At 45.8% G+C, this 26,860-nt stretch overlaps 1 protein-coding gene across 2 annotated transcripts; it reads left to right on the forward strand.

Annotated features, from left to right (window-relative positions):
• Positions 1-552: 552 nt before the first annotated feature.
• On the forward strand, positions 553-25,750 carry EIF4H (eukaryotic translation initiation factor 4H; the record flags this gene model as incomplete). 2 transcript variants are annotated; one of them, XM_080704451.1, is made up of 7 exons in its annotated part: positions 553-611; positions 19,138-19,325; positions 21,510-21,574; positions 21,663-21,759; positions 22,069-22,128; positions 25,221-25,358; positions 25,611-25,750. In XM_080704451.1, 7 exons carry the CDS (start codon positions 553-555, stop codon positions 25,748-25,750), a joined length of 747 nt encoding a protein of 248 aa, XP_080560577.1. The 2 variants fall into 2 exon arrangements, with proteins under 2 accessions (XP_080560577.1, XP_080560578.1); XM_080704452.1 differs by lacking the exon at positions 22,069-22,128.
• Between the last annotated feature and the right edge of the window lie 1,110 nt (positions 25,751-26,860).

The following is a 26,860-nucleotide window of genomic DNA, read 5'->3' on the forward strand; positions in this document are numbered from 1 at the left end:
GTGTCTTGCATCCCACCCACTTCCAAGCCCTTGGCCCCTGGGTGTCCATGTGTGCCCAGTTCCGCAGAGTGTCCACCTGGAGGAAGTGGCCTTTACTTGGGTGCTTGCTACCCGGTGACCTTTTGGGCCCGAAGTGCCGTGCCCGAGTTAGGGCCTGGCGGAGCGGGGCTCCGGGTCCCCGGGTCTGGAGTGCCGGAGCCAAGCAGCAGCAGGAGCACGCGGGCGGGGAGCGGGAAGACGGCGGCAGGGCGTGGCAGGCTCCGCCGGCTGCGGCGTGTGCGGCCGCCCGGCCAGCACACAATGGGCGGCGGCTGCGGGGCGGGCGCGCGGCCCGGCGCAGGCGCACCACGTGGGCCGCAGAGCGCGCCCAGCCAGCAGCGGCCCGTCGGCCCAGGCCGGGCGCGGCGCGGCGTACGTGCGCGCGCGCGCGCGTGCGTGCGTGCGATTTGCGATCAGGCGGCGCGGCGGACAGCCCCGGCGGCGGGGCGGGGGGAGTTATATTGCGGGGTCCTTCCTCACTCACCCTAGTTCCTCTCGGAGCGGAGACGGCAAATGGCGGACTTCGATACCTACGACGATCGGGCCTACAGCAGCTTCGGCGGCGGCAGAGGGTGAGACCGGCGTGCGCGGCCCCGGCCGGGCGCGGGGGCTGGGCCGAGGCGGGGCGGCGGGCTGGCTGCACTCGGTCGGGCGGCGGGAGGCCGGCCCCGGCGGGGCCCACGGAGGCCTGGGCGAGGCGCCTGGAGGGCCGGGGCCTGGAAATGGCGCGCTCGGGGAGGGGGCGCGGCGGTTGGCTCCGGGCTTGCACGCGGGCAGCTCCCCCCGCCGACGCCGACGCCGACGCGTCGCTTTTGCCTGGCCTTGGCTGCAAGGCCAGGTCGCGGGAGTGCCCGGGGCCGAGGCCGCTCCCTTCCCCGCGGGCGGCCGCGGGGCTCAGCTGCGGCGCGGGGTCGGGGCGGCGGCCCGCCGGGCTCCCGCTGCCTGCCCGTGCGGGGTCCCTGCCCCTTCGCGGCGAGGCCAGCAGGCAGGGTAAGGTCGGAGGCCGAGAGGGGCGATCCCTGTGCCCTGGGCGGGTGGAGTCCCGTGATGCCGGATTCGCAGCCGGCTGCGAGAGGCCTGGGAGGGAGGGAGAGCGGCAGAAACAAATACATGGCGTGTTTTTAAATTTTTTAATGTGTCTTCATCTTTCTTGGTTCAGACTGCCCTATTGATGGGTACTACGTGCTTGTTAGCAGAAAAATGTTATTTCTCTGTAGTTAATCCTGACTTGGAGAAGGAGTCGAATACTGGCCTCGTTTTCATTCTGGTCGAATGCAGAAGGATGTATAGTTGAAGTACCCCCCTTGAAAGGACAGTATTTAGTGAATCGAAAGCCCACGATATTTTTAGTTGTAGGAACCCTCACAGGATTTTTTTTTTTTAATCCAAATTACCGCATACATTATAGAAGGTAAGCTGTAAACATCTTGCTGTTTGTCAAGGACACATTTGCCCTTTGTGTCCCTTCGCAGCAAGGATTAGTTTCCCAGGATAATACAATAGTACTTACTGAGGTGTCCAGTCTCCCAAGTTGCAGTCCAAAAAGTATCTTTGTTTGTGGAAAAATGGTCACTTTTAATACCTTAGTTTGGGGATGGCTCAAAGGCGTGCTTTGGCTCCGAAGTGTGTCCAGTAGCCATACAAGACACAGTACAAGGAAGTGGAGGTAGGTGGAGCCACCTGTATTTTAAAGAATATTTTATTTGCTAATAAAAAGTAGGTGTTAGGTGACGTGTAAAATTAGCGCCTTTGGGGTAGGTTTCTGGACATCAAATTTGTACTTAAGTCTTCTTGACATTTTAAACTAGAGGTTTTTTCCTAGTTTCAGAACACATCCAGAAGTATCCAGGAAAACTTAGTAGTTCCATTTAAGGCAGACAAACCCAAGAAGTTTTCGTTACATTGGGACTATCATCTAATATCTAGCCTAGGGATTTGTTTTGAAAGTTTGCCTTTATTAGGTATATTTACGAGTTCTGGTGAGGGTGAGTTGTGCGTGTTCAAAGTTTGACAGTGGGAGAGCTGTAAACAATAAAAAAACATTAAAAAGTGATCAAAAGTAAGTTCTCAAGCCAAGAATTCTGGAATATGCTTGTAATTCCATTATTTGGAAGCTGAGACAAGATTGCAGGTTCAAAGCCAGCCGCAGCAAAATAAAATAAGTCAGAGAGGGTACCCCAGAAACAGAAAGCACCTGGATTTCAGCCCTAGTAAAACACACACACACACACACACACACACACACACACACACACACACACACATATTCTCTTAAGATGTATTTAATTTCAAAAAGTAACACACCGGGTGTGGTGTTCCATGCTTGTAATCCCAGCATTTGTGAGTCTAAGACAGGAAGATTGCTGACAGCCTCAGCTACTTAGGCCCTTTGCGACTCAGTGAGACCCTGTTTCAAAATAAAGAATAAAAAGTAGGGCTGGGGATGTAGCTCGGAGGTAGAATGCCTCTGGGTTTCATCCCCAGTACCTTAAAAAAAAAAAATCAACACACAAATGCAGATGTTAGCCCTCTGCCCAGATGTGCCGTGACTTAGATAGTGCTTTGCATCTCTAAGCTTCCTAGAAAGCCCCTTTAGTGTTCTGCACCTCCTGTGACCTTGGGAATTTTCCACTTGGCTTCCTACTGTATATTGTAAAAGCAAGTAGCAAGCACTGGTCAGTTTCCTAAAAGTAGTATTGTTTTGTTTGCTTATTTTTGATCCTGGGGATTATACCCAGGGGCATTCTACCTCTGAGCTGTTATTCACCTGTTTTCTTATTTTTTATTTTGAAATTGGGTCCGAATAAATTGTAGAGGCTTAAGTTGTTGAAACTGGCCTCAAACCTGCACTATTCCAGTTTTCAGCCTCCCAATACTGGGATTACAGGCATGTGCCACCATGCCTGCTACCAACAGTTTTTTGTGTGTTTTGTTTTGTTTTTTCTTTTTTTGTATTGGGGATTGAACCCAAGGGCATTCTACCTCCGAGCTACATCTCCAGGCCTATTTTTTATTCTTTATTTTGAAACAGGGTCTCACCAAGTTGCTGAGACTGGCGGTGAACCTGAGATCTTTCTCCCAAGTACTGGGATTAAAATTGTGCACCACCATGCCTTGCTTGCTTTATTTATTTATTTATTTATTCATTCTACAGTACTGGGAATGGAACCCAGGGGCATTCGACCTCCAAGCTACACCCTCTGCCCTCTTTTTTATTCTTTATTTTGAAACAGGATCTCACTAAGTTGTGAAGGATCTCACTAAAAAGCTGCAAAACTGCGATCCTCCAGTCTCAGCCTCCCAAGCACTGATTAGAAGGGTGTGCCACTGTGCCCAGCTTAATTCTTTATTTTGAAACAGGGTCTAAGTTGTAGAGGGCCCATGCCTAGGTCCTACAGGTTTTAAAAGCTGCTTTTAGGCTGGTTGTGATGACACACATATGTAATCCCAGTACTTAGGAAGCTGAGACAGGAGGAGCACCGATTGGAGGCCAGCCTCCACAACTCAGTGAGAACTTGTTTCAAAATAAAAAGGACTAGGGGTATAGCTTGGAAATAGAATGCCTCCTGGCTCAATCTCCAGTACCAAAAAGAAAAAGAAAAAAAAAAACCTGTTGGTGAGGTCGTTTATATACGTGAAGGGACTTTTAACAGACCACAAGTTCTTAGTTACTGGAGTTTCTGGAATTTATCTGTGTTGGGAGAGTTGATCAGATACTCTTCCACCATTGTTTCCATTGTTACTTGACTTACCTTCGCATCAGCAAGTGTCTTAGTGCTGTAAATGCTTAAGCAGAAGAGACTGCTGCCTATTAGAAAGTCAGCCTTGCCGGGCGTCCACACACTGTAATCCCCGCGCTTGGGAGGCTGAGCCAGGAGGATCACAGGTTCAAAGCCAGCCTCGGCTACTTAGTGAGGCTCTCAGCAACATAAACCCTATTTCCAAACAAAATATAAAATAGATCTGGGAGTGTAGCCTGGAGGTAGAAGGCCTCTGGGTTCCATCCCCAGTACCAACAAAAAAAGAAAGCCCTTTTTTTTTTTTTTTTTTTTTTTTTTTTTTCTTGTGGTACTGGGGATGGAAACTAAGGGCCTTCTACCTCCGGACTATGGACTACACTCCCAGACTGCTTTATATACATATACATATACATACGTGTGTGTGTGTGTGTTTTGTTTTTTTTTTTTTTTTTGAAGCAGGCTCTCTTTAAGCCAGCTAAGGCTGGCTTCGAACCTGCGTGGTCCTCCTTTCTCAGCCTCCCAAGCGTGGAGATTACAAGTGTGCACCACCATGCCCAGCTTTTTTTTTTTTTTTTTTTTTTTTTTTTTTTTTTTTTGGTGGTACTGGGGTTCCTGGAAGCCCTCCTTCCGGGCTACACTCCCAGACCTATTTTATATTTTTGAAACAGGGTCTCTTACGCCAGCGCGGCTGGCTTCGAACCTGCGCGATCCTCCTGTCTCCGCCTCCCAAGCGCGGGGATTACAAGCGTGCGCCACCACGCCCGGCCCATGCCCAGCTTTTTTACATTATTATTTGGAAACGGTCTCATTGAGTTGTGGAGGGTCTCACAAGTACTGGAATTAGAAGTGTGCCCACCATGCCCTGCTCAACACCCTTTTGTGTGTGTGTGTGTGTGTGTATTGTTTTTGTTTTGCTTTTGGCAATATTGGGGATTTAAGCCAGGGATAGTCTACCTCTGAGCTATGCCCCCAGCCCTATTTTTGTTCTTTATTTTGAAACGGGGTCTCACTAAGTTGCTGGAGCTGGCCTCGAACCTGAAATCCTCCTGTGTCAGCCTCCTAAGTACTGGGATTACAAGCATGTACCATCAGGCCCTATTGAAACTCTGGTTTGTTTGTTTGTTTGTTTGTTTGTTTGTTTGTTTGTTTGTTTTGCAGTACTGGTGATAGAACCCAGGGACATTTTGCTTCCAACCTATACCTCCAGCCCTATTTTTTATTCTTTATTTTGAAACAAGGTCTCACTGAGTTGCAAAGGGCCTAAGTAGCTGAGGCTGTCTGTGAACCATGATCCTCCTGTCTCAGCCTCCCAAATGCTGGGGTTACAAGCGTGCGCCACCACGCCCAGCAAGACTCCCTTCTTAAATAAAAAGGGATAGGGGAGTAGCTCCAAGGTAGAATACCTTGAGTTCAATACCCAGTAACCTCGCCAATAACTCACCCTTAACTGAATGAATAGCTCAAATCTAAATCATTTGGATCACAGGCAAAAATAAGTGCAGATTGGAAATGCATGGTTATAATCTGAAAGCCTAGTTTTAAGAGATACTTTCCCCATAAATTGTTGTATTTGATAGCAAGTGCAATTATCAGGAATACTGAAGTGTCTGCAGGCGTGTCCCCAAGAAGCCAAAGGGAGCCAGGGAGTGCATTGTTCAACAAAGCAAATCAAAACAGAATTCCAAGTTATCAAGAATTGATGGAGCCGGGCGTTGTGGCGCACGCTTGTAATCCCAGCATTCAGGAGGCTGAGACCTGAGGATCGCGGTTGCGGACAGCCTCAGCTACTTAGTGAGGCCCTCTGCAACTCAATGAGACCCGTCAAAAAGAATAAAAAATAGGGCAGGGGGTGTAGCTCGAAGGTCGAATACCCCAGGGTTCTATCCCCACACCCGAGAAAAAAAAAAAATTGATGGTACCAGATCTTGACTAGACTTGGTTTTGAAGTTTGCTGGGTTTTTCGTTTGTTGTTGGTAATAAAGTACAGAGAAATGCTGTTATTTGTTTATTATTTATTTATTTGCGGGTCTGGGGATGGAACTCAGGGGCATTCAACCTTGGAGCTACACGCCCTATTTTTTTCCTTCTTTATTTTGAAACAGAGTCTCACTAAGTAGCTGAGGCTGTCCCAAACCATGATCCTCCAGCCTCAGCCTCCTGAATGCTGGGATTACAAGCATGCGCCACCACACCACCATGCCCGGCTGGTTTTATATTTCTAATGGCAGCAAAGTCTTGTGAGTGCATGTCTAAATGGAAGTCATCAATCCTGAGAATTGGGTAGCAAGAACTGAGATTGTTGATTGCTGAAATGTGCCTACTAAGAAGTGGTAAAGCTACTTTGTTGGGGGTGGTACTGGGGATTGAACCCAGGGACATTCGGCCTCTGAGCTACACCCCCTAGCTCGATTTTATTTTTTATTTTGGAATGGTCTCACTAAGTTGTTGAGAGTGTCATGCTTTCTGAGGCTGTCTTTGAACCTGCAATCCTCTTGTCTCAGCCTCCCAAGTCCTGGAATATAGGCATATGCCATTGCACCCAGCTGTTTTTTTGTTTCTTTGTTTTATTTTTTTGGTACTGGGGATGAACCCAGTGGCATTCCATCTTTGAGCTATACCCCCAGCCCTAGTTTAATTTTTTCTTTGTCTTTTTAGGAAGGGTGGCTTAGAGATCCAGGACTCAGTGCTAAAGTCATTGTGAAATATATGAACTTGTTTCAGCAAGTACTAGAATTCAGAGAGGCCAGTTTGGGGCAGGAAAGTAGGCATGTAAACAGATGGCAGTGGAGAGCCAACAGAAAAAGGAGTCTATTTTTATGTTCGTTCATATCAAAGGCAGAGGACAGACAGGGTATGACTAGGGTAGAGGAAAGGGGGCTTGTAGATGCAAGATGGATGTGTGATCTTCAGCTGAGGAGATGGCTTAAGCAAGGGTTGGATATTTATTTATTTTGAAACATAAGTTGTGGAAGGCCTTGCTAAGTTGCTGAAACTGGCAGTGAACCTGACATCTTCCTGTCTCGGCCTCCCAAGTACTGGGATTAAAACTGTACCACCATGCCCAACTTGCTTGCTTTTTTTATTTTGTAGTATTGGGAATGGAACCCAGGGCATTCTACCCTTGATCTACACCCCCAGCCCTAATTTTTATTCTGAAACAGGGTCTCACTGAGTTGTAAAGGGCATCACTTAAGTCGCAGCTGAGGCTGTCCGTGAACAGCCACCCTCCTGTCTCAGCCTCCCAAATGCTTGGATTACAAGCATGCCCCACCACACCTGGCTTTGGTTTTTTTGTTGTTGTTGTTTTGTTTGGTTTTTTTTTTGTTGTTGTTGTTGTTTTGTGGGGGGGGGGTCTCTGGGGATGGAACCCAGGGGCATTCAACCTTGGAGCTACACCCCCTGCTCTATTTTTTATTCTTTATTTTGAAATCAGGTCTCGCTGAGTTGAGGGCATTACCAAGTAGCTGAGGCTGTCTGTGAACTGTGATCCTCTGGTCTCAGCCTCCCGAATGCTGGGATTACAAGCATGCGCCACCACACCACCATGCCCAGCTATGCTTTATTCGTTGTTAACAACTTTATTTGAATAGTTTATCCATAGGGGCCTTATAACCTATAAAATGCTTCTGAGCTGTGCTTGGAGATGCATGCTTGTAATCTCAGCATTTGGGAGGCTGAGATGGAAGATCGAGGTTTGTGGACAGCCTCAGCTACTTAGGCTCTTTGCTACTCCTTGAGACCCTGTTTCAAAATAAAGAATAAAAAATAGGGCTTGGGGTGTAGCTCAAAGGTAGAATGTCCCTGGGTTCCATCCCCAGTACTGCCCCCCCCCCAAAAAAAAAACTTCTGGAGTTTTTAGAAACTCGTTCAGTTTCCACTTTTTTTTTTAACTTACAATATTAACAGTGCTATTCTAGAAGAGACCTCACCGTTTCAAGGAGTCTCCCTGAATGCTTGGAATGTACAAACCGGAGCATTTGAGTGGATATTATTTCAAGACCAGACTCAGTTGTCCAGTTTCCCCAAGACACCAAGAGAGCATTCCCTGCCTCTGCATCATTCATATGGCTGAGAAGACACTTAACCTCCAAACTAGCGTTTGCTTGATTGTGATAGGGTCCAGTGACAGCTGTGTCTGAGACTTCTATTAGTTCGAACGTCCTTGGTTCCTTGAAATTTTCCCCATGTCAGATTTCTAACAATTTCCATTTTGATTGGGCCCTCTGATAGAGGGTGGTTGTAGTGATACTTTGTTGAAAACATGATACCTCTGGGGTGTGGTGATGGGGCTTTGGAGGCTGAGATGGCTGATGGCACAGGTTGGAACCCAGCCTCAGCTACTGAGTGAGGCTCTCAGCAACTTAGACCCTGTTTCCAAATAAAGTATAAAAAATAGGACTGGGAGGATAGCCCATGGGTTCCACCCCCAGTACCCCACACACACACACACACCTCTGGCTGACATTGTACTCAGGTACAGGGTGGATAGAGACTGTCATCCTTCCTGTTGTGAACACTTCTGTAATATGGGCAATTACATTTTATGGTTGATGGAAGACAGCTGGTTTCTTTTGTGGGGGGAGGTAATGGGGATGGAACCCAAGGGCATTCTTCCTATATTCCCGGTTCTTTTTTGTGGTACTGGGGGTGGAACCCAGGGTTTTTCCACATTTTTATTTGGAAACAGGGTCTCTTAAGCCAGCTAGGCTGGCTTTGAACCTGGGGATCCTCCTGTCAAGTGCAGGGATTACAAGCCTTGGCCACCACTCCTGGCCCAGACCTATTTTATATACTTTATTTGGAAACAAGGTCTCACTAAGTAACTGAGGCTAGCTCCTAACCTGTGCTATCCTCCTGTCTCAGCCTCCCAAGCATGCTCAGTCCTATTTTTTATTCTTTATTTTGAAACTAAGTAGCTGAGGTCCCGATCCTCCCATCTCAGCTCCCAGCCTCCCTAATGCTGAGATTACAAGCCTGCGCATCCACACCACACCCAGCGACAGTTGATTTCTCATAACCTGCTTCTGTGTTCACTTTGGAATGTGTTATTTTGGTTGACATAGGAAGACTACCCAATCTTACACAGATAAATCATGGAAAAAAGACTTTGAAACAGGGTCTCACTAAGTTGCTGAGAGCCTCACTAAGTAGCAGAGGCTGGCTTCAAACCTGTGCTATTCTCCTGTCTCAGCCTCCCAAGCATGGGGATTACAAGCCTGCACCACCACGCCCGGCTAATAGTATTATCTTTTGAGATCATTGTGGATATTTTTATTCGGATATTATACTAAGCCAGTGCTGCTTTCTATAAAGGTTAATTGCAGTATGGAATCTAAAACCTAAATTTTTTATACTTTTTTTGGTGTGTATGGGTGGTATTGGGGATTGAATCCAGGGACATTCTAGTTCCAAACTATATCCCCAGCCCTTTTTTTTTTTATTTTGAAACAAGGTCTCACTAAATTGCTTGAGGCTGGCCTGAGACCTGCTATCCCTCTCAAGTACTGGGATTACAGGAGTGGACTTTTCATACTTTGGTTGTATTAAACTCTGGTTATATTAAACTCTATCCTCTGTCTTGTACTTTGAATGGGTTCACTACCAGTGTGTGATTTCTGTATAACATGCAATTGTGATTTGAAAGCTATCAGTTGAGTTCTGTCAATCTTCCAAATGTTGACGCATTTCTCTATACAGTATAAAGAATCTTGTTCAAAAGTCTGAATAGTTGAAGGCTGTCAGACTTTGGATACAAGGTTTCTAAAATTATATTTTTGCTTGAAAGCTTGAATTTTATCTTTGTCAATAAATACTGTTATTTTCCTTGAAGTGACAGGCTTACTTCATTTTCAAGAATTTCTACCTAATTTTTGAACCAGGTGAGGTACAGTCAGTCTGTAACCCCTGTACCTGGGAGACAGAAACAAGAAGTTCCCAGGTTTGAAGCCAGCCTCAGCAATTTAGTGAGACCTTACTCAATAAAAAGGGCTGGGAGTATAGCTCAGGGACAGAAAGCCCCTGGGTTCAATCTCCTTTACAAAAAAAAAAATGCCTAGCCCTGAAGTTGGTAACCCTGGTTTTATCTTCTGTTTTCTGGTAAATGGTGGTGCTTGCTGGAAAGAACAGTTGTCCAGCTTTTAGCTAGTTGCACACTTGCTTTTCCTGGAGATCCCATCACAGCTTATTTCTGCAACAGGGACCACTAACTTCCTAACCTCAACAAGCACCATTTGGTGGTGCACGTCTATAATCCCAGTACTTGGAAGGCTGAATGAAACAGGACGATTGCAAGTAGGAGGCCAGACCCCGGTTCAAAATAAAATGGCTGGGGGGGGTGTATTCAAATTAAGAACAATCCTGAGTTCAATCACCAGTACAAAAAAAGGACAAGAATTAGTAAAAATCCATTTTTATTGTTTTACCAAGGTTTCTTTAGATCTGCTGGGTATGGACCCCGGGGCCTTATATGCTAGGTGAGCATTGTACCCTTGAGGTATACCTCAGCCCACTAGGGGTTATTTTTAAGAACCTTTCTGGCCGGGCGTGGTGACACATGCTTGTGATCCCAGCATTCGCTTGTGATCCCAGCATTCAGGAGGCTGAGACCGGAAGATCGCAGCTTGCTGACAGCCTCAGCTACTTAGTGAGCCCTCCCTTAGTGAGACCCTGTTTCAAAATAAAGAGAAAAAATAGGGCAGGGGGTGTGGCTCGGAGAATGCCCCTGGATTCCATCCCCAGACCCACAGGGAAAAAAGGGGGGGGGACCTTTCTGTTTTGTTTTTGGTACTTTGGTACTGGGGATTGAACCTTAAGGGTGTTCTACCTTCAAGCTATGTCCCCAGACTTTTGTGAAACAAGAATCTCTCAAATTTGCTGAGACTTTTTGCCAACCTACAGTCCTCCTGTCTCAGCCTCTGAGGTACTGAGATTATAAGCATGTACCGCTGTGCTTGGCTTTTTTTTTTTAATTAATTTTTTGCGGGTCTAGGGATGGAACCCAAGGGCATTCAACCTCTGAGCTACACCCCTTGCCCTACTTTTTATTCTTTATTTTGAAACCAGGTCTCACTGAGTTGCGGAGGGCCTCACTAAGTAATGGAGGCTGTCCACAAACCGCGATCCTCCGGTCTCAGCCTCCTGAATGCTGGGATTACAAGCATGCGCCACCACGCCCCGCTGGCTTTTTTTTTTTTTTTTTAATACCACAATATATGGCATTGAGCATGAATGATTTAGTATGGTGCCATTGTCTGCCTTAGTAAAGGATAATTGCAAGGTCATGGTTAAGCCTCTGTTGGTAAATTGAGAATATTGTGATTACTTCTAGGAAGTGAATCTTACGACATCAACAAACCAGAGCCCATATGATAGCAAGGTTCTGGAAGCCGCATCTCATGAGGCAAGGCTGAGGGAGGGGAGAATGCCTTAGAATGGATGGTACTGTTAGGTTTTTGCTCAGTGTGGTGGTGTATGCCTGTAATCTCAGTAATTGGGAAGCGAAAACAGGAGGATTGCAGGTTTGAGGCCAGCCCTTCAATTTAGCAAGACTTTGTTTCAAAAAATAAAATAGTATAACTTGAAGGTACAATACTCCTGGGTTCAGTTCCCAGTATTTGAGAGGCTGAGACAGGAAGGTCACAGGCTCAAGGTTAGCCTCAGCAACTTGTGAGACCCTCTTAACTCAGTGAGACTCTGTTTCCAAATAAAATAGGGCTGGGGGTATAGTTTGGAGGTAGAATGACTCTGGGTTCCATCCCCACTACCACAAAACAAAAAACAATAAGCAGTACCATCAAAAGACAGAAGGAAAGAAAGGATGACTGACTGGCTTTATTCTAGCCCCTCACAAAGATTGAGGAATTAACATGATTGGCCAAAATGTTTATGGCGTTTAAACTGAGATGAATGGACAGGATTTTTGTTGTGGGTGGGGGTGGTGTGTGTGTGTGTGTGTGCGTGCGCGCGCGCGCGCGTGTGTGTGTGTGTGTGTGTGTGTGTGTGTTACTAGGGCTGGAACCCAGGGACTTTTCTACCTCCGGGCTATACTCCCAGACCTGCCATGTACTTTATTGGAAACTGTCTCACTAAGTTGCTGAGAGCCTCACTCAGTAGCTGAGGCTGGCTTTGAACCTGTGTGATCCTCCTGTCTCAGCCTCCTAAGTGCTGGGATTACAGAATGGACAATTATTTAACAGGTAGTTTCTATCTGGGACAGTGAAAAAACTATAGAACTTTTAGTGATGCACTCAGCATCACTAAACTGTATACCTAAAAATGGCTGAAATGGTAAATTTCTTGTTTTTATATTTATATATATTTCATCGTAATAAATGAAACTGCGCTGGGTATAGTGACAAAAGCTTGTAATCCCTGCATTTGGGAGGCAGAGACAGGAGACTAACCATTCCCCATCTTTCTTGGCTTTTGAGATTTGAGATTAGAAGCATTTAGGGTAGAATGGCAAGATTTATCTTTTTATTCTCTGTGTTATTTATTCATTTATTTTTGTGGTACTTGGGGGTGGAACCCAGGGGCATTTTATCTCTGAGCTACACCCCCAGTCCTATTTCTTATTTTATTTTATTTAGTGTGTGTGTGTTACTGGGGATGGAAACCAGGGCCTTCTACCTCGGCCTAAACTCCCAGACCTATTTTATATTTTATTTGGAAACAGGGTCTCTTAAGCCAGTTGAGGCTGGCTTCAAACCTGCACAATCCTCTTTTCTCAGATTCCCAAGTGCGGGGATTGCAAGCATGCACCACCATGCCCAGCCTATTCTCTTATTTTTGAAATAGGGTCTCACTGAGTTGCAAAAGGCCTCACTAAGTAGCTGAGGCTGTCCCACAAACCATGATCCTCCTGTCTCAGCCTCCAGAGGAATGCCGGGGTTACAAGCATGCACCACCACACCCAGCCCTTTTTTATTTTATTTCATTTCATTTTATTTATTTATGTATAACTTTTGTGGTACTAGGGGTGGGACCCAGGGGCTTTCTACCTCCAGGCTATACTCCCAGACCTATTTTATCTATTTCATATTTTATTTGGAAACAGGGTCTCACTAAGTTGTTGAGAGCCTCACTAATTAGCTAAGGTTGGCCTCGAACCTGTGCGATCCTCCTGTCTCAGCCTCCCAGGTGCTGGGATTACAAGCGTGCGCCACCACGCCTGGCTTCAATAATGAATTTTAAAGACAAAAGACTCAGCCAGGCAAGCATGGTGGTGCATACTTGTAGTCCCAGTACTTGGGAGGCTGAGACAGGAGGATCACAGATTCACGAGTAGCCTCAGCAACCTAGCAAGATGCTGTTTCAAAGCAATAAGAAAGGTCTAGGCATGTGGCTCGGATAGGGTACCCCTGGGTGCAATCCCTAGTACTACAAAGGGCTGAAAGATGTAGCTCAGAGTTAGAGTATCCCTAATTTCAATCCCAAATCCCATGTACTACAAATGAATCATGAATGGAAGGATGGATGAAATGTGCTGAATTCTAGGGCTCAGGAATAAAATACCTCTGGGTTTAACCTCTAATACAAAAGTTTAAAAAATTAATAAGTAAATTCCACATTACGAAACATGAATACTAAATAATTCTGTATACTTCTTTGTTCCTTTTTTGAAAGTCTCCCTGGGTTCCTGAGAGTAATTGATTTTCTCAATATCAAGGTTGTGTTTGCTATTCTGAAACTTTCCCATTGTTTCAAAGATCAGTAGGCCAGCACAGGGACAGTAAGAAACAAAAGCAGAGAGGGTCATGGCACAGTGGTGATAGGTGATAGAACATGGCTTTTGCAGCACAAAGCTTGACTTAGGTGTTGGTTTTGATTGACAGTGTGGGGTTTTACCAGGACCTGTGTTTCCCTTGCCTGCTTGGGTTTTTACTTTCACCCTGATAGCCAGTGTGCCTCGGTTCAGACAGGCCTCAAGCGTTTTCGGTGTAACGGAGCACATGAGAATAACATCAAACTTTTTATAGCACTCAATATTTATGATGTGTTTTTATGGTCAGTTAAACTTTTTGTGTGTGTGTGTACGGTACTGGGGTTCCTGAAAGCCCTTCTACCTCCGGGCTACACTCCCAGACCTATTTTTACATTTTTTTAATTTGGAAACGGTCTCCTAAGCCAGCGTGCACAGCTGGCTTTAAACCTGCGAGATCCTCCTGTCTCTGCCTGCCAAGCGTGCGCCACCGCGCCCGGCTTTTTTTTTTTTTTTTTTTTTTTTAACAGGGTCTCAAGCCAGTAGAGGCTGGTTTCGAACCACCACCACTCCCGCCTTTTTTTGGTACTGGGGGTGGAACTCAGGGGCTTTTCTACCTCCAGGCTATAGTCCCAGACCTGTTTTATATTTTATTTGGAAACAGGGTCTCACTAAGTTGCTGGAAGCCTCACTCAGTAGCTGAGGCTGGCTCGGACCTGTGCAATCTCCTTTCTCAGCCTCCCAAGCGGTGGGATTCAAGCGTGCACCACCAGGCCCTGCTATAAGTAAGCTCCTTTTACTTAGGCAGAGGTCAGGTCTGACCTTACTGTCTCCTCAGTCCTGGATCCACCCTCCCTAAGTTGCAGGCAGACATTAAAGGTACTTCTTCAGCAAGCCTCTCCACCCCGGTTTCCTGATTCATCAGCATCTGCGAACTCATGAGCTCTTCATCCCCACATTGCTTTTTTTTTTTTTTTTTTTTTTTGGCTGTTCTGGGTGTGGTGGCACATACTTCTAATCCCAATACTTGGGAGCCTGAGACAGGAGGATCACAGGTTCAAGACTGGCCTCAGTAATTTAGTGAGACTTGGCAACCTAGGAGACCCTGTTTCAAAAAAATAAAGAGCTGTGGATATAGCTCAGAGCTAGAATGCCACTGGGCTCAATCTCCATTACAATACACAAAATTCATTGTAACTTTGTGATTTGCATATATTTGTACATATATATAGTAGTCCTGCCTCATCCTCAATTGTGCTTGTCCCCAGTTGAGTTTCCCAGTTTCAGTTACCTGGGGTCAGCTGTGTCCTGAAATGTTAGGTAGGGAATTAGAGAAATAAACAGTGCTTAGCCAGGCATGATGGCGCACACTTGTAATCCCAGCAGTTGGGAGGCTGAGACTGGAGGATCGCGGTTCGTGGACAGCCTCAGCTACTTAGTGAGACCCCCCCTGTAACTTGGTGAGACCCTGTTTCAAAATAAAGAATAAAAAATAGGGCTCAGAGGTCGAGGGCCCCTGGATTCCATCCTCAGACCCACAAATAAATAAATAGTGCTTTACATTGCATGCCATTCTAAGTAGCGTGATGAAACCTTGCACTGTCCTCTGGATGTGAGTCATTTCTTTTTTTCTACCCACCCAATAACATCATGGTCATGTGATCCTGCTTCTGGTGTATCATCACAAGGTCAGCTGAAGGCTGTGTCTTGGCGCCTACATCGCCTACATCGTGTCACATAGGTATTGTATCATCTGAAAACTGAAAGGTGAATGCAGATACAGTAAGATAGTGAGGGAGGTGCTGGGGATTGAACTCAGGCATTTCATCTCTGAGCTATACTCCCCAGCACTTTTTATTTTGAAATAGTGTCTGACTAGATTGCTGAGAGCCTCCCTAAGTTGCTGAGGCTGGCTTCAAACTAGGGATCCTCCTGTCTCAAACTCCCAAGTGTTGGAATTACAGGCATGTGCTACCATGCCCAGCTCAATAATTTTTATTTATTTATTTTTGTGGTACTGGGATGGAGCCCAGGAGCATTCCAACTCTGAGCTACACCCCCAACCCTATTTTTTATTCTTTATTTTGAAGCAAGGTCTCAGCGAGTTGCAAAGGGCCTCACTAAGTAGGTGAACTGCAATCCCCCAGCCCTAATTTTTATTCTTTATATTGAAACAGCGTCTCACTGAGTTGCAAAGGACTTCACTATGTAGCTGAGGCTGTCTGCAAACTGTGGTCCTCCTGTCTCAGCCTCCAAATGCTGGGGTTAGAAGTGTGTGCCACCATGCCCGGCTTATATTTTATTTTGAAACAGGATCTCACTAAGTTTGTTTGTTTATTTATTTATTTATTTATTTATTTATTTATTTATTTATTTATTTATTTATTTGGTGGTACTGGGGTTCCTGGAAACCCTTCTACCTCCGGGCTACACTCCCAGACCCATTTTTTATATGTTTTTAATTTGGAAACGGGGTCTCTTAAGCCAGCACGGCTTAAGAGATGTTGCTCACGGCTCCAAACCTGTGCAATCCTCCTGTCTCTGCCTCCCACCTGTGGGGATTACAAGCGTGTGCCACCACGCCTGGCCTCACTAAGTTTTTGAAGGCCTCACTAAATTGCAACCCTGCAAATCTTTATCATAGGTGTGTACAGGAAAAAACAAAACACACACATAATAGTGTTTCAGACATCCACTGGGAGTCTTAGAACAAGTACTCTAAAGTGAGGGGTGACTACTGTATATATACAAACATGTCAGCATGCATATATCCTGCATCACTCAAGTTTTGAGCTGCTTGAGTCCAAGGGAATATTTCTTATCAGATGTTGAATAAATTAATATAAGGTTTTTTTTTTTGCAGTATTGGGGAACCCAGGAGCATTCTACCTTTGAGCTATACCCTCATCCCTATGTTTATTCTTATATTGAAACAGGTTCTTACTAATTTGTGGTGACCTCACTAAGTAGCAGAGGCTGGTCTTGAACCTGTGATTACAAGCTTGCACCACCATGCCTGGCTAAAGTATTTTTCATTATTCATCTTTCATGGCAGATTTTTAGCTGTTTCTGCTCTTAATATATTCATTACCCAGTCCTAAAGAGTATTATACTGAAAATATTTGAGGATTTATAGTGTGGAGTTAAGAATGTGAGGGTAGTGTTGACAAAGGATATTGAAATGCAAAGTAAGCCACATTTACTAAGCTAAACTTGGAAATGAGTGGGCTGCAATTCACTTTTAAATCTGTCTGGTGTTCTTAGAACAGAATGCAAGACTTCCTGTTAGGAAATGGCAGAATTCTGAATTGTTAAAATTTCCAAATTGCATGGTTTAGCTGGATGTAGTGACACTTGCCTGTAATCCCAGTTCTTGGGAGGCTGGGGCAGGATCATCACAGGTTGGAGGGCAGCCTCAACAGCAATAGGACTGCGATGTTGCTCAGAGGTGGACCATCCCTGGGTTCAGTCCTTATCACCAGAAAAAAAGGCCAGGCATGGTGACACGCCTGTAATCCCAGTTCTTGGGAGGCTAAAACAGGAAGATATGCAGATTCCAACCAGTTTCTGCAGTTTACAGAGACTCAGAGACCTAATAAGACCCTGTTGTAGAACAAAAAATTTAAAAGACTGGGAGGTATAGATCAGAGGTAGAATCAAGGGAGATGTCAAATTTCCTTTACAGCATTTCTAGTAGGTTAGGGATTAGATAGTTGTTTTCTGAGATTGGTGATTGGTGTTTTGGTGTGTGTGTGTGTGTGTGTGTGTGTGTGTGTGTGTGTGTGTGTGTGTGTTTGCAGTGCGGGGGATGGAACCCAGGAGCATTCTACCTCTGAGCTATACTCCTAGCCCTCCCTCCTTTTAATCTTTATTTTGAAACAGGGTCTCACTGAGTTGTAGAGGGCCTCACTAAGTAGCTGATGCTGGGCGCGAACTGCCGTTCCTCCTGTCTCAGCCTCCCAAATGCTGGGATTTCAAGCCTGCATCATGCCTGGCCAAGGCTGGTTGCATTATGCCTGGCCAAGGCTGGTATTAATATTTCTCCTGCAAAGGAATAGGATAATTTTGAGCAAATCTTTTATTGATGTGAAGGAGCACCCTTGTTGTTGTTGTTTTTTTATTTTGTTTTGTTTTATTATTTGAGGTACTGGGGATTAAACCCAGAGGCATTCTACCTCTGAGCTACCATACCTGGCTGCAAACAACGTTTTACTCTGTTTTGGCATCCACTGATGAAACTTAACTGAATTGGTTGCTATAGTGTGTGTGTGTGTGTGTGTGTGTGTGTGTGTGTGTGTGTGTGTGTGTGTGCGCGCGCGCGCTCAGTACTGGGGGCTGAACCAGGGGCATTCCGCCTTTGAGCTATACCCCCAGCCCTGTTTTAGTTTTTTAATTTGAAAAAGTATCCCACTGCCGGATGTGATGGCACACACTTATAATCCCAGCATTTGGGAGGCTGAGACCAGAGGATCAGGGTTCATGGACAGCCTCGGCTACTTAGTGAGGTCCTCTGCTACTTAGTGAATCCTTGTTTCAAAATAAAAAATAGGGCTGGGGATGTAGCTTGGAGGTCAAATGCCCCTGGGTTCCGTTCCCAGACCCACAAAAAAAAAAAAAGAAAGAAAGAAAAAGGGTCCCACTAAGTTTTGGAGAGCCTAAGTTGCTAAGGCTGGCCTCTAGCCTGCAGTCCTCCTGCCTCCGCCTCCAAAGTATTGAGATGGCACAAATGCACCACCAATGCCCACATCAAAGGTTTACTTTTAGTTTTAAGTCCTCTGTAGGTTTGGACAATTGAATAATGACCTCATTTATTTTTTAACTTAATAATTCTAACAAGCCAATTACAGATGAGAGGATGGTGGTGATTGCTACTACGTTATGCATATGCAGACAGTGATAAAGCACCTTTTGTAACTCCGAGTCAATGCTAGTGTTAACAAATTTTACAAATAAAGCTGAAAAATAACTCCTCAGGACTGTCTGCCTAGTGAATATGTGAGTTGGAATTTGAACTGATGCTTTTGCAAAGTAAAGGATTCTTGGGACACCTGGAGAAAAGGTGTGGCTGGTTAGGTGGATTGCTAATGCCCACCATGTATTTGAGGGCTTGGGAAGTCGCACGGGGAGAATGGAGAGCGGCTTGTGCACGGCACTTGCTCAGCGCCTAAGGCTCTTACTAGAGTGCTCTTGTTGCCCATAGTCAGGCACAGAGGAATAGTGTGGTATGAATGTGCGAAATTTGGTTCAGCAGCTTTAGTGATCCCTTCTCAGAATACAGTCTTTCTTCTTCTGTCAAGTCCATTTCTGTATTTCTTGGTATTTTGTGTGAAGGAGGGTAATGACGTAGGTCATAGGATATATACATTTTTCAGGTGTCAATTCCAGGTGCCTAGGGGAGAACCAGCTGCTTTAGGAGGATATGTTATGTTTGGATCTGCTTTTGCAGAAATGTATGTTTAACCTGCATCTTGTTTCTGTCACCAGAAACAGACACCTTTGTGATAAATGATATTTTACAATGTTCTTTACAGTGCAAAGCTGCGGTTGTACCTTAGAGCAGAAAGTTCCAGCTGGAGTGCTGGCGCACAGCGTGACTGGGCCTGTCCTCTGGAGTGAGCATGCACAGTGGTAACTTAGGCTGTCTGTTTCTCCTCCTAGGTCCCGCGGCAGTTCTGGTGGCCATGGTTCCCGTAGCCAGAAGGAGCTGCCCACAGAGCCCCCCTACACAGCGTATGTAGGAAATCTCCCTTTCAATACAGTTCAGGGCGACATAGACGCTATCTTTAAGGATCTCAGCATACGGAGTGTACGGCTAGTCAGAGACAAAGACACAGACAAATTTAAAGGTGAGTGGACAATTATTGTATGTTACTATGAAGGATGGGGTTGAAATTTAAATGGAAGTGTCAGTGAGCCACAGTACTTGTAATCATCAAAGCATGCCATATATTCCCTTATCCACCTGAGGAAAAATACGTAATCTAGTTTGCCTGGCTTTGATAGTAATGCTGTCTCATCTAGTAAAGTAGTTACCCAGGGTGGGGCATAGAAGTGCATGCCTGCAATCCCAGTCTTTGGGAGGCTGAGACAAGAGAATCTCAGGTTCAAGGACAACCTCAGCAACCTAGGGAGACCCTGTTTCCAAACAAAAAATAGAACGGGGCTGAGGGTGTCGCTCAGGTAGAATGCCCCTGGGTTCAGCCATCAGTACCACATACACAACAAAATAGGTACCCAGGAGAGAAGCAAGATAGAACTGAGGACTTCTGAGGCATATAGTTTGTATTTTGTTTGTAGTTTGTTTTTTGTTTATTTGTAGTACTGGGGATTAAACACAGGAGCATACTACCTTCAAGCTACACCCCAGTCCTATTTTTTATTCTTTATTTTGAAATGGTCTCACTAAGTTGTGGAGGGCCTTACTAAGTAGGTGAGGCTGGCCTCGAACCTGTGATCCTCCTGTCTTAGCTTCCCAAGTACTGGGATTACAAGCATGTGCCACCGAGCCGGGCTTGTTGGTAGTTTTCCCATAATCTAGTTAAGGAAATCCAAGATAGCCTAGTAAGTGTTGCTAATAAATATTGATAAATTCAGAGCATGTGTGGGGGAGGACCGGCGCATTTAGATAGAATTGATATCTGCAAAGCAGTCTCTAGGGTGTTTCAGCAGAGAGGAGTAGGAATGGCCGGAGGAGCAGTGGCCTGGCCTCCAGGTTTCCTGGGGGGAAATGTACCCAGCCTAATTAATGTGACGCCCAGTCACAGGGACATGGAGCTTACATGTGCATTGTGAAAAGTACGGTGTAGTGGGGAGACAAGTACTAAGTAGAGAATGTGTTGGGTTTTTGTTTGTTTGTTTGTTTCATTTCGTTTTGTGGTACTGGGGGTGGAACCCAGGGGCATTCTACCTCTGAGCTACACCCCCAGCCCTATTTTTTATTTTTTATTTTGAAACAGGGTCTCACTGAGTTGCAGAGGGTCTGAGTAGCTGCGGCTGTCCACGAGCCGGTCCTCCTGTCTCAGCCTCCCAAATGCTGGGATTATAAGTGTGTGCCACTAGAGAATGTGTTGTTGACCTCTGAGCAGTTTTGTACTTAGTTATCTTTCTGATTTTTAGAACATGAAACTACACATAGCTTGGATCATAAGTAAGTCTCACCCAGTTTACAAACTTAACAAGCATTAGAAATTCAACTGTAAAAACTTGTGGATGAACTCAGCCTTTGGCTGCACGGGTATTGGGGTCATTTCCATATCACATCCACTTAAGAAAGAAAGAAAGCTGATGGCGGTGGGCGTCCAGCTCCGACTGCACACATGGTAAGCAGGGAAATCTCTAGGGCTCGTGCCTTCAAAATGTCTGCCATCTAGTGGCCTTCAAAGGGGAAGTATATTTAACATAGGAATACAGGGCTTGACAGGAGCTCATGGGGCCCAGGGGATACTTAACCCAGGTTGGACTCCAGGCAGCAAGGAAGGACAATGTCGGAGCCATGGAGTGTCTGTTACACCTGCTTGGATCTAGGCCCTTAACACCCAGAAGAGTGTGCTCTAGGTGCAGAGGATATGTACTTTAGCTCTATAAAACAAATTTTATATCATCTACCCAAGTAAAAAGTTAACGTCACCTTGAGTCTCTTCCTTTAAAGCATTTTAGACATGAATTTGGATCTATGAAATCTAACCCAATTAGACTATATTGAGTAAAGTCAGCCAGAAATTGGACAACTCTGCAAAGACCCTAGAAAGGTTTTGCTATTGCGGTTAAGACATCCAAGAAGGGAGCTTTGCAAAAGCATACTTGCTACTTCAGTGCCTGTTAGCATTTTCTGACTGACAAATTAGAGTTGAGGGGAAGGAATAGCAGTCAAGTTCTGTTTCTGAGAGTGAAGTAGTCTCTCAAGCTCTGCTGGCCTATTCTCAGAGGCCATGGAAGGTGGCGGTTCTGACGTAGAGACAAAGTACAGGCAAAATCCCAGCAAGTCTCAAGTCCAAAACTGCTTGAGGAAGCTGGCTTCTTTTCTCTTGCAGGGTTCTGCTATGTAGAATTCGAAGAGGTGGACTCTCTGAAGGAAGCCTTGACCTACGACGGTGCAGTAAGTGCCCTGAGGTTTGCCTTGTTACCTTAGCAGTGGGGATTTATTTGCTTGCCAATACTTAACGCTACTTTCCCCTTACCATTAGCTGTTGGGTGATCGGTCACTTCGTGTGGACATTGCAGAAGGCAGAAAACAAGACAAAGGTGGCTTTGGATTCAGGAAAGGTGGACCAGATGACAGAGGTGATTGTTCTTCCAAGACTAAACATAAGACTTGCCAAGTGCCCACCTGTTACAGCTCCTGAACGTCATTCGCAGAACATTGTCTCAGGCCTGATAGGTCCTTGTGAGCTTTAAAACTGTAAAATCTTAGAAGGAATAGTGAAGCTTCTGCAAGCCTGGGAGTTTTTTCTATTGACAGTAGAAATACTTAGAAAAGTTTCATTGAACCTCCCATCTCGTGAGTTGTGTGTTCTCCAAATACAGTTTTCCATGTTTGTGCAGCAAGGTAATGATACAACCTGAACTTTTATCTTTTTTGTGTATCCTCAGGAATGGGTGGCTCTCGAGAATCTCGAGGTGGCTGGGATTCCCGGGATGACTTCAATTCCGGTATCAGTATTTAAAGTATCACACTTCCCTTTCCCAGTAACCTTGCTGCAGTTGTACTTCTTACGAGTAGCCAGTCTGGCCTGACTGCTACTTTAACTCCTTTCAAAAATAGAACTTTCCTGAAAGGCACCCAGACATGCGCTAAGCCTCTCAGCCTGCGTGGGTGGGCCGAAGGTGCCATGCGCAGGGGAGCAGGTCGGAGCTGTGCCGTGGCCTGGCCTCACCTGAGCCAGCCAGCCCCTCCGCAGTGCAGGGCCTTCGTCTCACTGTAGTCTAACTGCTGCTGAGGCCCTGTCCAGGAAATAGCTTGGTGGGGTTGTATATGGGACAAGAAAGACTGTTAATTCTAGAAACTATATACAGAGGTCTAAAAGCCTACAGAAAGCTTCAGGCTGTGTTTCTTGGTGGCTTTTTCTTAGATGGTAAAGCCAGTCCTGGTGGCCTGTTTTTCTTGAAGGGCGTGGAACTCCAACCCTTCAAGGCGGATCTGATCTACTTTAGCATTCCCATTTCCAGCCAGCCCAGGGGGACCAGTGGGTGTCAGCTCAGGAGGTCAGTTTGCATGCCAGACCTCTATTCCAAAGGCAGATTTCCCGAGTCCTTCATGTCCACCTTTTGTCCTTTTAATTATGAAAGGAATTCATATACATGGTACAAATGTCACTCATAACAGATTTAGGAGAATAGCAGATCTCTTCTTTCTCATAAACTTGATGCTCACGTGCTCTACTCTGTAATATAGGGCCGTCAGCCCCCACCAGCCTCCCTTCACTTAAATAAAGCTCACATAATCCATTAGTATAGGAGGGACTGGTACCAGCTGTCTTGTATGAAAATTTTAAAAACTCATTTCCATTGCTAATTGAGCTAAAGTGATGACTAGTTATCTATTGAGTAACTCTTAAAAGTTCCATAGCCATTCAGAAATGAGCTTATTCATAAAAGTGTAGTATCATCCAGCAAGTCTGTCGTTTTATGTATAAGCTAGTCTGATTGAAATCTGCAACAGGTATCTTCCCAAAGCCAACTCAAATGTAGTTAGTGGCTCCGTGAGTGGCTTTTGACCTGTGAGTTACTGGAGCCTCTGCCTTGCCACCCTCCGGCTCCAGTGTGGGCTGTAGGATGCAGTGGTGTCAAATCGGACATGCTGTACTCACTTGATGATGCTTTCCTTTTTAAATGATAGTGCTCTAGGCAAGTGCTCTAGGAGAGTTTAGCTGGGTATGATGGCGCATGCCTGTAATCCCAGTACTTGAGGACAGCCCCAGCAGTGTAGCAAGATTCAACAACCAGTGAAACACTGCTTCCAAACAAAGTAAAAGGACCCAAGGTATAGCTCAGAGGTAAAATGCTCTTAGGGTAGCTAGGTAGGGGGGGGGGTGCATGTGCACAATCGCGTGGGCAGTTTGCTGGGTTTTGGCCCCAGGGCATAGCTTATGCTAATAAGCACACTTTACCACTAAGCTACATTCCCGGCCCTGGTAGGGCATTTTTGGTATTTTTTCATATTGGTCAAATTTTGGGGTTTTGTTTTTGTTTTGTAGTACTGGGGATTGAATCCAGGGGCATTCTAGCTCTGACCTAACCCCCCAGCCCCTTTTATTTATTGATTTATTTTTATTTTGAAACAAGGTCTCACTAAGTTGCTTAAGTTGGCCTTGAATCTTCTCTTGTCTCAGCCTCCCAAGCACTAGGATTACTGGCATGAGCCACCACACTCAGCTGAGTTTGGGTGGGTGTGGGGGTGTTTTACTCAGCTGAGGGTGGGTGTGTGTTTTACTGGGGATTGAACCCAGGGGTGTTATACTTCCAAACTATACCTCTAGCCCTACTTTTTATTTTTTATTTTTGAAACAGTTGCCGAAGACCTCACTAAAGTAGCTGAGGCTGTCCTCAAACCTGCGATCCTCCTGTCCTGTCTTAGCATCCCAAGTACTGGGATTATAGTTGTGTGCCACCACACCTGGTTTGTGACACTCTGTTTCAAAATCAAAAATAGAACTAAGGAGGTACCTCAGGTGTATATTCCTAGGTTCAATCCCCAGTACTAAAAAAAAGTGGGGCTGGCCATATAGCTCAGTGATAGAGCCTCTCACTCCCCCCATCTGAGCTTTAATCCCAGTACCACACACATCAAAAAAAAACCTGGAGTTCCAGCCTGGCCTTGTGGAGCATACTTGTAATCCCAATACAGAGGCCGAGGCAGGAGGATCACAGGTTTGAGACCAGCCTTGGCAATATTAAGTCCACGGAGAAAACCTCTGTCTGCACATGGCTGAGAAGTGAGCTGCTTGGAGGGAGGTGGACACAGAGGGAGCTTGGAGGATGAGGTGCCCCAGCGCCCTCTGAGGAAGTACATCTCCTGCATAGCCATAGCTGCTGTTCTTAAAGCACCACCTCTGCTTCTAGGAGCTCCACACCCAAATTAGCAGAGAGGGAAAGGGAGCATATCACCCAGAGATGACTTGGTGTATTTGTTTTTATATAGTATCCTAAAGTATAAATACTTCTAAATTTCAGTTTTGTTTTTATAGCTTCATGTTAGAAACCAGACTACATCCTGCTGTGAAGATTTTTGTTCTAAGCTCTATTATACTTTATGCTGTTTTTCTATAAGCTAAAATTTAAACAGTCCATTTTCTTCTCATGTAATTCTCTGTCTTGCTTGATTTAAGAAGTTTTTTATTTATTTTACAGTACTGGGAATGGAACCCAGTGGCATTCTATCTTCGAGCTACGCATCAAGCCCTATTTTTTTTATTTTTAATTTTAAAACGGGATCTCACTGAGTTGCAAAGGGCCTCACTAAGTAGTTGAGGCTGTCAGCAAACTACAATCCTATCTCGGCCTCCCAAATGCTGGGATTTTAAGTGTGCACCACCCACCCAGCTAAGAAGTTTTTTCAAATTATAATTACACAGTAGGTTCACAGTTGGGTTTGTTTTCTGTAATACATTTTATTTGGGGGGGGGCTTAATTACTGGACAAAGTAAAGAATTAAAATTAAACTCTGAATCAGTTCATGGAAAACTGTATAACTAGCTTTGAGACAATAGTCTAAGAAGTAATTCAGTGTCCTGTCTCTTCTTAAGGCTTCAGGGATGACTTTTTAGGTGGCAGGGGAGGCAGTCGCCCTGGTGACCGGCGAGCAGGCCCTCCAATGGGGAGTCGCTTCAGGGATGGCCCTCCCCTTCGCGGATCCAATATGGATTTCAGAGAACCAACAGAAGGTATGGGGACCTCCCTCATGACACACAGCCCCACCGCCGCCCCCTGCATAAACTTTACTTCCTGCTCCAGCACAGTTGTAACATTGTCTTAAATAGCAAGTTCACCTGATAAGTTTATGGAGTCAGTGTTCTCTGAAGCTTTTAATTATGGAAAATGGGCTGGGTTGTTGAGGTCACCATCAGTTTGGCCATATCTTCTGGACATGGAATGAACCCGTTCTGTATAAACCACTCTTTCTCTCTCTTTCCCAGAGGAAAGAGCTCAGAGACCACGACTTCAGCTGAAACCTCGAACAGTGGCAACGCCCCTCAATCAAGTCGCCAACCCCAACTCCGCCATCTTCGGGGGAGCCAGACCCAGAGAGGAAGTGGTCCACAAGGAACAAGAATGAGCTGCGGCAGGAGGGCGGGGGTGGGGAGTTGGGGCGAGCCAGCCCGGTGGCCTGGACGGCTGCCCTGGAATCCCCATCCTGCGCCTGGCAGTGTCCTCTTACAGTGGAGACAGCTTGTGGGTGCATGTCAGCGTTAACAAGTGGTTTTAGTACATTCTCGGCTTTGCTGTATCTATCTAGTGCCTGTTCTGTGCTCCCCCACTCTGCTCTTTGCCCATTTTCCTTCTGTCCGGTTCCTCCTCACTTCGTGTTTTCCTTCCAGCACGCGGTCTGTGGAGGCCGGAGCGGTCTCCCTCGGAGCGCCTGGGCTGCGGTGCTGCCTCATTGTTCCTTTGCTTCCTCTTTACTTTGGACACACTGGCCAGGCTCCGCGCGCCCTTTGGTTTCTCAGTGCTGCTCTTCCCGCCTGCATGCTGAGTTCTGTGTTGCTGTGGCTGGAGTCAGGGTGGGGGAAGGGACAGGAGATGCTGGCAGATTGACCGACATCTTGTATGTATTCAGCTGTGATCATACAGAAATGGAGGTACCTTGTTTTAAAAACAAGGAAAAATACGTGTTGATCCTTGCCGATTGTTTCCTGCTCCTGTTGATACAGGGTCCTGTCTCCATCACCCTGCCCCTAAGTGTGTTCAGGCAGAATAGACTCATCTCAGTGAAACCCCACACAGGAGTGACAGGGCATGTTGGGCAGTCTGCATACATGACAAGCTCCTTTTGCTACCACTCTTGAGACCAAGTCCAGACCCGCTCCCTCCTCTCCCTGAGATTGGGGCTCCCCTGTGTGGGGTGTGGCCGGCTGCGGGCTCTCTTTCCTTTCCTCCAGACTGAGGTGCTGAGGATGGAGGGGGTGGTGCTGGAGCTGCGCGGGTGACTTGGAAGTGCTGACAGGCTTTCCCTGCCTCCCTGTTGTCTGTCTTGCATCTCCCTTGTGTTATCTGTTCCCTATTATATGTAATGCAATGAGGGACAGGGCTTCCCACCGCCCCTTAAATTCACAGTGAAAATAAGCCTAGAATCTGGCACTTTACTCTGTTTCACTTGATGAATTGAAATTTTTTACTATGCAGAGCTGTCGAGACTCAACTATAGATGACAATAAATGTCTAGGTT

The sequence above is a fragment of the Muscardinus avellanarius genome, assembly GCF_963383645.1.
Source record: "Muscardinus avellanarius genome assembly, chromosome: 10".
Taxonomy (NCBI): Eukaryota; Metazoa; Chordata; class Mammalia; order Rodentia; family Gliridae; genus Muscardinus; species Muscardinus avellanarius.